Source organism: Megalopta genalis, chromosome 19, assembly GCF_051020955.1.
Source record: "Megalopta genalis isolate 19385.01 chromosome 19, iyMegGena1_principal, whole genome shotgun sequence".
NCBI classification, from domain to species: domain Eukaryota; kingdom Metazoa; phylum Arthropoda; class Insecta; order Hymenoptera; family Halictidae; genus Megalopta; species Megalopta genalis.
The window spans coordinates 1,993,126-2,005,150 of record NC_135031.1 but is presented as its reverse complement, the minus strand read 5'-3'; the positions used below and the strand labels follow the sequence as shown (position 1 = coordinate 2,005,150).

Genomic DNA, 12,025 nt, shown 5'->3' with positions numbered 1-12,025 from the left:
TTTCAAAATACTGTTGCATTATTTCCAATAGATTAAAACTATTAAGGAATCGGTGTAGACAATTTTTATTTAGCAGAAAAATCCGCAGTTCAATCGTTAATAGCTGCGGATCTTTATGCAGTTATGGTAATTACGGATTTCTAAAATACAAGAGAAACATATGTATTAACCATTTCTAACGACATCTCTAACATACTTCTTCCATAAAGAATTTTCTAATTCGTAAATTGACTCCGTTGCTCATCCTGATTTTTATCAAATAATCCATGGAAATTTAGAATTGCATATGAATGCGCAGTCTAGTAATTAGTACACTGCAGGTCTTTATACACTTGTGATAATTACAGATTTTTCAAATACAGACAAATACGACATCTCTGCTACACTTATTCCGTCAAAGGATTTTCTAATTCGTAAATTGACTCCGTTCCTCATCCTGATTTTTATGAAATAATCCATGAAAATTGGGATTTGCATAAAAATGCGCAGTTCGGTTATTAGTACACCGCGGTTCTTTATGCAATTATGATAATTACAAATTTTTCAAATACAAGATATTAACAATTATTAATGACATCTCTACTATACTTTTTGTGTCAAAGGATTTTCTAGTTCGTAAATTGACTCCGTTGCTGATTCTAATTTTTATCAACCAGTCTATAAAAATTGGGAATTGCTAATGAGTCTACTAATGACTAGACTGCGAATTTTTATGAAAGATAGAAATTATATTCGCCAATTCCAACAAACACGAGTCAGATCAAAATTTCGTTCTTTCTTTAAAAATTTCAGTGTGCTGAAAATACAGTAAATTTTCTCTAATTGATGCTCTAATTCTACACAAAAATATGGATAATTTGGGAAGAGGAGATACGATTATTCGAGCTCATTTTTACAGTTACCAGTTATTAACAACTATAAAAACGCGCCGCAAGGCTATTAAAAAAACAACTATAATTGACGAAAAAAGAAACATTTGCTAATAAATTCTTCTTCCTTCTGATAGCTTAACAACTTTGTATGCCACAGTTTCACTAAAATCGAACAAAATACTCGTTGAGCACGCTAAACACACACGTTGTTGGAGAAAAAAAAATCGAAACTCATTGCTTCGGCTGCGAGCCTAATTGGAGAGCTGATTTACTCTTGATTTCTGAAGATTGCGAATGGGACATCCGACAAGAAAAAAACGATGAAAGAAGGCTACGAGGAGACGATGAAGAAATGATCAATTGTCGAACGACTGGGTTTCGTTTACGCAGCCGAAGAAAGCCGCAACGTGATGATGACTTGTTGGAGACTCGCCAAACTTCTTGCCATTGTCTCCAGCGTAGCCGTGATCATTGTCGGGTTGCACCTCCGACTTTTAAGGGGTGAGTCAAGCCTGCGGGACTGATTATTCGGGCGAAAGTTCAAGTGCGACAGGGACACAACGAGTAAACGGCCGTCAGAGACTAGCGGTGCCTGCGTTGTAGAAAAGATCATGTCCCGGATGAGAGAAAGGATGATTAACGAGAAGAGAATTCTCGCTGGCTAATCAGCCAATCGCCGAGAGTTCTCCGACCCATTCTGACTAAATCCCATCGTCGTCGTCGTTACGGACAATTAAGGGTATTGCACGTCGAAACACTTCGGCTTCATCGATTTCTTTACACTATAGATGTTTCGCAAAAGCCTTTTCGGAGTCCCTGCAACATCTTCGTAGGTCTTGCAAGTTTTTCACGTTTATCGTTAGGTTGAAAATTTAAATTGCTTTTGCAATAAGTAAATTAACCCTTAAATGCATATTGTTGCCAATTGTCTACATTCCAGTTCCACTTAATTTTATTCAAAAACCTGAGTATGTGCGTTTCCGAACACACGTTGATAACAATAGACAATAGACCATCTGCGAAAGAAAAGACTTGACATTAGTTTTGGCGAGTAAGTTATGTTTTTTGACATTTGAATGTGGTGGGTGATAACCTTCAATGTGTTACTTGGAGAGATATTTTCTTTTTTCGAGTTTCCTATAAAGGAGTGATTTATCTAATTGAAAAAAAAATTACTTCTCATCTGTTGTCAGGTAAGCTATGAATGTTTAATGTTGCATTTGAAAATTTTATTGGATATATGCCAAATTTTTGGCCATTTGTTTACGTCTACAATAATTTTAGTAATAAACGCATATTGTTGCCAAAAGTCTACATACAACTTTTTTTCAAAATAAATACTCAATATTATTACCTAGATTTTTTATTTATCTTTTACGTAACCTATGACTACATTCCTATAAAAAACGATTTTTTAAAATTCAAAACAAAAAATCATGCATTTAAGGGTTAATTATTAGTAAAGTTTATAGTTTAGTAAAGTTAATTGAGTTTATACAATATCGATGTATGTTCCGAGGTTTTTGCAACCTTCTTCCTGAATTCCACAATCTTTTCATCAATTCCAAACTTTGGTCTGGTTGGGGTTAAATTATTGGGCAGTTGACTATTATTATTATTATAGGGTTGACTATTGAATAACTTTGGTCATAGGTTTTATCATGTTTTTTTTTTAAACCAAAACTTGATTCATAGACAATCTATGGAACGAGTTAATTCAAAGGATAATTTTCGAAATTTCTTTATAGCAAAACTGACAAATCGATTATTATAGTACTTCATCGTACGTTCATTAATGTTTCAACTACTTGTGAAAAGTTTCAGAACAATCAAAATAGTTTTTCTCAACATATTTTTGGAATCAAACAAGAACAACGAACTTGAAATAATAAATCATTTCGTCTACTTTATTGTTTTCATTCTAGACGTAAGATGGAGAAAACAAATTGATTTACCATGAAATTCAGATAAATCATTTCCAAATAATGTCATACTCGAATTAATGGAGCCATTCTGTAATAAAATTGTAACAAAACCTGGCATAAGATTCACTGGCATTCAAATTAAAGAATAACTTGAATAAAAATTTGTTGAAATACGAAACGAAAAAGCAACGAACAAACGGTTTAATTTGTCACAACAATTAAAAAAAAAACATGACATTCCACTGCGAATAAAATAAAAAGTTCTACGTATTATCTAAATATATTATTTAACCCTTTGCGCTCGTAACTAGTTTAATTCGAAATCCAATACATATTGTCCGACCTGCAACGTTTTCATTTTATATGGTTTATTGTAATTTATGCGCATAAAGTTGAGTTCGTTGACGCGTATAATCACTGCCCTTTTGACAGTTTCTCAAATATAAACGAATTCGATGCCGTCAACATTATTTTGAAACGTCGAATAACAATTTTTAACGTCGCTTTAGAGCCGCCACTCGTGCGCAAAAGGTTAAATAACGTCAAAGCCCGGTCTCTAGCAATTTTTACAGCGAAATTCACGGGTTTCACCTTGCGCCGTCGACGTGCATTAAACAAATTCTCCTCTGCGATCGACCTCCCGCGTTTCGAGTCACCGGAACCAGAATCCTGCGATGCGCACGGCAAAACGAAAAATAGATCCTTGATCAAATACATCTCGAGACGTCGCGGAACGAAAAACACCGAGGAACGTTCGTCACAGCGACTCCATGATTTACTGTCGAGGTAAAACAGGTCGAACGAGGACCTATCGCTGGATAATTTGATTGGTTTAACCGGATCAACGACGACAACCGACGCTTCCGCGTATACATACGCTGTGCGAGGAAGGCAAGGTGCGGTTACGATGCAGTAATGGCGTAACACGGTTTTTCTTTGCTTCGACGTCACCAGCGGACACGGATGTTTGTGCGAGCTTACCCATTTTCGTAAATAAATTTGCAGATCGGATTTTCTCGGCTAATTATTTTTCAATCTGACATAAACTCTGAGTTACGGCACGGTACACCGTACAAAAATGGTATTGATACCGAAATCGATGTTCGTTGCTTTTCACCAAGGTTCGACGGAGTTTCGGAATTTTTGCGTAAGTACACTTTATGCAAAGTAAAAATTTGCTGCACCCATTGGGGAAGGACAAGCCACTTAGAGGTTTCATTCCTTTTGAATAATTTTAGTAGATCGCAAGTAATATGTGTATCGATATTATTAAACAATTAGCTGACGTAACAACGACCTTTTTGAAAAGTCTAAAATTTTATTTATTTATTATTAATTTTATTTATTAATAAATAAATCTAGCATACGCATAACGATTGAAGTGCTTCATTCATTTTTATGGGGACTTTTTCCATGAACAGCCTAATAGAATATGTTTCTATGAAACTTTTAATGTACAGATTCTAAAATATCTGTTCCATGAGAACGTTTATTGAAAAATGTTGCCAATAGGTAAGAACACCCTTCGTAAAAGTTACGCAAGACACGAATAAGATCGAACAGAATTTTGTTCACAATGGAAGGTATCCGTTTATTTCGTACCCTGCTTTCCATTATACATTTCATCAAAATTACAGTTAACTAAAAACAACAAATACAATTCTATTCTTATATTTCGTGTGTAAAAATGATTCCAGTATACATTACTGTCCAAAAGTACTTGCGCACTTACGACTTCGCCATAAAATATTAAATAAATGGTTATTTCATTCGAAACTCTCCAATGAAACTGTGCTCATAGTTTTCGTCTCGTACGAACATACATAGTCAATACAGTGGCTTTCCATTGTATAACGCGATAATGGATTATGAGTTGCACGAAGTCGTGTTATAGTAAATCGTGTTATACGCAAATTTTCCTGTTATGACACGAATAATATCGCTGATGTTTATGAACGATGTATTTTGTTCCATACAAAAACAATGAAAGAAGCGATTTAACAAGTTTATTATGTAGTCATAATTAGTTAATCATTAACTGGATTATGACGGCCGCGACGGCCACACGCAACTATAAACAAGTCATACGTTAGTCTAGTTATTTTAAAATTCGTGTACTCCTCTATTAACTCAACAAGTTTGAAATGTTTCAACGTAAATTTATCTGCACTTACCAATTTGAAAATATGCAATATTTAGTGAAACAATAATTTACAATTCGATTAAGGGTTGACTGAAACCTAAAAAAACACTCTTTTAATCTAGTCATTGTCCGAATCATCCGACGATACGTTCTAACGTCATCGTTCCAGTATACATAATTAGCTGCTTGTTTCGACATATTTTCTTTTCGTTATATACTGAATTATATAGCAACCTTCAGTTGTATAGCAATCTTTAGTGAGATATAGACATTCGTATTATATGAAAATCTGCTGTATAAAACTAAATATTTTAGTCTACTAACTAAACTAAATAATCTACTAAACTAAATAATTTCAACTATCTTTCCGAATTATTTGCTCAATGTATTATTTTAACCCTCTATCGGGTGGTCTAAAACATTTTAATTTAAATGCTAAATATTTCCTTTAACTAACGCTTCTACAGTAAATTATAAACTTCAATCAATATCTCGGAATGGAACAATAAAAATTAATTTTTGCAAATAAAAAGTGCGTAACGCCAATCGTTAGCAAAAACTCATAATGTTGGCGAAGAGTTAATCATAAGGTGATGTGAAATGAGCACTTTAATAGCGAGTTAATGAAGATAAGACTATCGAAGATACGAAATTATCAAGATTATTAAAAAGTAAGGTTACATCTCATAAACAGTTTGACTTAACAATGTTACAATATAATTCACAATTCTTCTCTAATAAATTTTCATAAAGTAGCAATAATAACAAAGCTTTAGAGAAGATTCCATCACGTGTCCAAATACTTACGTACGGCCAGTGTGTATAATGTGCTAGGTTTTAAATGCGGGTAAAAGTATGTCACTGTACAAAGTGGCGCACCCTTAAAAATGTTGACATCGAGAAAAGCCATTACAATGATGGTAGCTAAGTGGTAAAACCATTACACTGTGTTCCGTTTTACTAAACTTCGAATTCCACTGTTTTGTAGAATGTTGAAGAAACTACAATAAATGTATACAAATTGAGAGTAATATTGAGAGTATAAAATTTTATCCGAGTATAGAATTTCGAATATAATAAATTATTCAAATAAATTTGTATTCGAATAAATTTGCGAATGAGAGTATTTATATAATCCCGTATAATCGATACTGTTCAGTACTTAATAAACGACGCGTAATGAACAAAAAATTTACTAGATAATTATTTTGTTTAGTTATTTACGTTTAGATGTTCGCAGATTCAGAGAGAGACATGTGTTAATATAATTGTTAAATAAAGGAACCTTTGATGGTAAAGGAATGTACTTGCTGAACTTCTTTGAATACAGAAATAACATTGGATCTGAATAAATGTACAAACCAAGAAGTTATTCCTAATAACGAATAATGTTTCTGCGAATAACATTTCGAATACAACCATCGAATAAATGTTGCGAATAAAATTTTATACAAATCATTTAATCGAATAACGTTCCGAATAAAATTTCGAATAAATTCTACGAATAAAATGTTACTCGTTATTCGAATAAAATATGTCAGCACTCGAAAGGTTAAATTCTTATGGATCGAAATTCGACATCTCCTTTTGAGAAAAGAAATTGCGAGCCTCGCCCTTTCATCGACAAGGGAAAACGGAAGCATTGTGCCTAGAAGATGTAGGAAACATTATGTATAGCATATTGTATTGATTGATGTATAAATGGTTGGCACAGAATGCGAATGTTTGCGCGTTTCGATCGAAGATATTTTCGCGCGCGTTTCTCATTATTTCTGTGGAAGTTTCCTGGAATTTCCCGCGCTCGTTATCGACTTTCGGCGAGAATTCTTTTCAGAAAAGTTTATTAGCATCGCCCGAGCAAACGCCCAGCAACTTTGTATGCCATCCACGATGAAACCGGTTCTCTCCTCCGTCGTTAAATAACCACGTGTGCCACAAAAGAGTTTCCAGGATGCTTTAAAAAGTTGAGGAAGCCGCCCCTTTAAGCGTCTCCCGATCCTCTCGACATTCTTCTACCAAAGAATGATACATGCCTTCCCTTCATTAAAGAAAAGCACACTCAGCGAAATTAAACTTCCATCCAAAGATTATCTTAAATTCTTGAATTTTGTAGGGTATTTCAATGGTCATTCTGCGATAATGAGATTTCACACCGATAACTACTTACTTATTATATTGCGCTACAGTTATCGACAGTTCGAACGTTTCTTCTATTCGAACAACAACCCGAGAAGCTTCAAGTTAATCGAGTTTATAAAATATCGATACGAATTCTGAAGTGAAACATTTTCTGTAGCTACCGAACTTCACTCGTTGATTTTACAATTTTTCGAATACTTCAAATCTTCTTCGCAGTTCTTTCAATCTTTGCGAAAGTCCCAAACTTTTATATAATTCGTTCCTTCATTCACAAGTTCATTGATAGTACCCACAATTTTTTCACCGATTCGAAATGTTGTTCATAGTTCCAACAACTTTGTTACAGATCCCAATTGTTCTACACAGCTTCTACAAATTGTGTTCCGTAGGTCCTCTCTCTCTAATTATTGTTCATACATTCTAAAATCTGTTCAGAGATTCTAATTGTTGTGCATAGCTTCTACAATTTTTTTCATAGGCTCTAAACTTTGTTCACAGTTCCCACAATTTTACTATAAACTCGAAGCTTTGTTCATATCTACAACAATTTTTAACCCTTTGCACTCGAAGCTATTTCAACTGAAAATATAAAATCATTTTTCTAACAGTATTTCTATTTTATATGAGAAAATGCATTTTATGCACATATGAAAATTGATTCTTGGGACTCGCGCAACGGTTACACTCTTAACTTAACTTTTCAAACGTGTAAACTTTGTTAATATCAAAATCATCCTAAAAGGTGATACAACAAATATTAGTGGTGCCTCAGAGTCGCCACTGGAGTGCAAAGGGTTAATAGGTCCCAATCATTATTCCTATAATTTGTTCATAGATCTCAAGCTTTGTTCATAGCTTCTACAATTTTTCGTCGGTCCGATTAGTTGTTTATAGTATTTAAAGCTGTTTTCGTAGATTCTAACTGTTGTTTATAGCTCCTACAATTTTTTCATAGATCCTAATTGCTGTTCACAGCTTCTACAATTCTTTCGTACATCCAAGACATTGGTGACAATTTCTACAACCCTCCCACAGGTTTTAAAAATTGTTCGTATATAGACGCTAAAATATTTTATAGGCTCTGGACACTCTAGCTGATCTAAAGATAAAACAATCGTGTGTTGCATACCTCATGGTCAACATAATATGGCTCTCGAAGGTTTTCGGGCACTCGGTTGTTGTACGCCTTCGACAGAAGCCATTTCACGGAGGCACGTTGTTTGGCCTGGAACAATACAGAATAAACAAATTAATCATCGACAATCTCTTGAATCAATAATGAAAACACGGGGGATAAACTTATCAGGTTTCACGCGAACGGAGTGAAGTTTCTCGCAAGAAATTCCCAAAAAATCAACCATTTATAAAATATTTCTGACGAAGCGGCATGCTTTGAAAGCACTGCAGGTGTCTCGACAACACTTTTACACCTATAAAATCATCGACTGGCGATCACGAACCGCCGATCTTTATCACGCCGCCTTCGATCGAACAATGAGACGTGCCTCTTTGCTAGCCACTCGAGACGCTTCTTCACGCCTTATTGTTACTAAAATATTCAAGCACTGCTACCCTTTGCCTAAAACCGCAAAACGTCTAGCATCTTTTTGTATACAACATTCCGAGTGAAATGAACGATAAATATTTAGATTCGAGCAATAATCAAACATAAGTTAGAGAACAATTGCAATACGACGACAAATATATTTGTTAGCAACAACGAAACATTAGATTTCTTTATTTAAGTTCAGCGATGGGCAAAAGTGAGTAGTATACACCGTTTAAAATTGAAATAAATGAAATTTATGTTGTGTTAGAAGGATTGGCTTGCTAGGTAATGTTTAAGAGAATTTTTGCGAAAATTGTACTCGTACGTTACTCAACTTTTTTATGTGTGCTTGTAACCAAAATTTGAACAACGCAATGAAATTGATTAACGTTGTTTATGAGCCATACACAATTAAGGATAACAGTTTTTCAAAATTTTTGATGGAAACTGCAGAGTTTGACATCTTTCATTGGTTGTAGCTCAAATCGATTTCGATGAAATCGTCGCTACGTAAATAAATTAATGACAAGCGCGCCGCGAATTTTTACGCAAAATACAAATTTTATACATCAATTACAAAATATAAGAACCAAGTACAATTTGATTTCTTCCATTAATAATTTCCATAAGGTGAAATTAGTACCCCAACATTCTTAGTTTCTTTGAACCTTCTCACTGCCTTGCGTAAAATTTAAATTTGACACATCCATTATTATCGTAAATATATAAAATCCGCAGACTACTGTTAAGTAGCTACGATATTTCTTTTATCATTCAAATCATCTGCAATTTTCACGAATATTTGTTTAGACATTGCGCAATATAAAATAGTCCTTCCAAAATCTCAAAAGAATTAATTTTGTTCAATTACGAAAAAAAGACAATCGATTCTAATGTATACTCATTTTTGCGCAACGCTCTATATGCAGAAATAATATTACCAAATGCAAAATGAACAATCTGCTGGACGTCAACACGGCATTATGCATTAAAAATGGATAAATAAATAGAATTACATTCGTGAGTGCGTCGGAATAAAAATCGCAGAAAAATCTGAACAGAGTTTCCCGTCGAGCACGACCTTGGCTGCACTCCCCTTAGAAGTTGGTTTAATTAATTAAGAGACAGCCGCTTTTTCAAGCTTAATTACGATAACAGCCTCCGATTACGTCGCCAGCCGGTCACGAAACTGCTCTGGTATTTTCGTCGGGAAAAATGGCAATTTATAACATTTGGGCGAGGCCCCCGGCACGTGAGCGAAGCTAAGGGGGTCAACGAAGTCCGGCCAATCATTGTTATCGACCGACACTGCCATTGTTGTACAGTCGTCATCCTTTGGAACAGACGACCATCACGTTTTGTACCGGATTTTACAAACTAGATCCATTTAAGTCGTTCGAAATGGTAGTATTAGAATGGAAATAACACGATAAACTTTTTTCGACGATATTTTGCTTGTTAGTGTTACTGTACATTTTGTTTACCGAAAGTCCGTAATTAGTCTTTTTAATAGCTGAGCCACGCTTAAGAAACTTTAACGTAGTTAAGTAACTTTAGATATCGTTAATATCTAAATTTTTTAGATATCGTTATTTTAATAAATATACATCTTATTAAATTAAAAGTAGGGGAAACCGATGACGGTTGTAACACTTTGATTTTAGAACACGATTACACCTGAACTGTTGTATTTAGAACGACAATTATTGTACGAACCGCTTATCTACTTATTCGATATTATTTAATTACGGCGGTTTTGTTGTGCATTAAGGTATATATAAGTTATTAATAAAATATAGAAAGCGGGTAAAATGTTACAACATTTGATTGATGATTTTTTTCATTGGTCTCCTTTATATATTATAGTGAAACATATAACACATTGTTTATATTGCAATATTGTTTTGTTTAGTACATACGACAAATAAGAAATACAATAAAAATGAAAAAAATTAAAAAAGAACTAAGAAAGTAAAATAAAGACAAAAAGAATAAAAGAAATTATAAAACAATGAAATTAATATTTCCATCGACACAATCCAAATTCGTATACTATTTTAAAAAAGTTTACTATGCACCTGTGTAACATATTTCTTAACTTTTGTCGGCAAGTGTATATATGAAAGAAACTCGATAATTTTCCTTAAACCGTTATCTCAGAAGAAATTGTTATATTATATTACTTGCAAGTAAAATTGTCGTTGTTTCGAACGATTTTCGAAGAACTTCTCAATTCTCCATCTTTGGTTTTAAAATAGTTAGTAAAAGTAAGTAACGGCGGATAAAGTGTTGAGAGTCTTTCGAAGTCGAACATAAATAATTGACGACTTTTTAATATAAAATTTATTTGCAAAATAATCGATTGTCTCGTGTAATGCAATAGAATCGCTTTCTTCGAGGGATTACCATATGGAAGAAAGTTATTAAGATCCAAGATACAGCACAGTAATTGATCCTCATATTCCACTTACATTAGAAACAGTTGCAAAAGAGATCCTAAGATAATACTTGAACCATTTATGCTGTATAATTTATACCAACCATTTTTGCTTTCTAATCTAAATAAAAAGAATTGTATTTCATTCATAATGTTAAATTATAAAGAAATATATTTTACAACGCAACTAACATAAAATTCGATATTTTACAGTGTCTAAAGAGAAAATATCAATTACCTTTCACCCTATATCTATATATATGTTTCATCTGAGAAAATTTTGTAACCAATATTGGTATTCCCAGCACACTGAAATATTTAGCACCGTATTAAATGCAACCGAAAGTCATGTAAAAATTGTTCCGCAAAGCTCAAGTTTATTAAACAGATTGCCGACAAACTTCCAGTTGCCAAAGCGTTAGATCTTCTGCAGTAAAAATGAAACCAACCTACTACTTTTATCGATTACACATGTTCTTACATTTCCGATATTTACAAGTGCCATAAATGCATAAAAATTGGCAAACAGCTAATAAAAGCATGCGAATGGAGAATTTGAAATCGTAAAAAGCGTATAAAAAATGTCAAGAGAGGTTAGATAATCAAGTATGGAGCATAAACGATTTAAGGGGACGTTGGCACGGTGAAAAGGCCCGGACGGTCTCAAACGTCTTCAATATTCGATGCGCCATTCTCCCCCCCCCCCCCCCCCGGCGACTCCGGGGAAAAAGACTGGATGAAATTCCGGAACATGTTTAAACATTTGGTTACCTCGTTCGCGACATCGCTGGTACCGTGTTCCATATTTCACTGACGCCGATAATTGTATCACGGATCTTTCAAAAATTACATTGTTCATTGTGCATACAATAGTCCACAAAAGTATTTCCACTTTTCAAATACAACATATAAGTACAAGTATGTGTTTTAAATAAAATTTGAAGTATTCAAAAAATTTGT

General features: G+C 33.9%; 1 protein-coding gene across 21 annotated transcripts in view; it reads right to left on the bottom strand.

The window, feature by feature from the left end:
• The window catches only part of Patronin (calmodulin-regulated spectrin-associated protein patronin), a 123,123-nt gene that overhangs the window by 39,133 nt on the left and 71,965 nt on the right, over window positions 1-12,025 (bottom strand). For 20 of the 21 annotated variants that reach the window (XM_076527335.1, XM_076527336.1, XM_076527347.1 and 17 more), the window contains one exon: window positions 8,209-8,304. In XM_076527335.1, the coding sequence (XP_076383450.1) occupies window positions 8,209-8,304 (96 nt within the window). Of the gene's footprint in view, window positions 1-3,388; window positions 3,558-8,208; window positions 8,305-12,025 lie in introns of those variants that run through there. The other variant, XM_076527341.1, reaches the window with a different exon arrangement.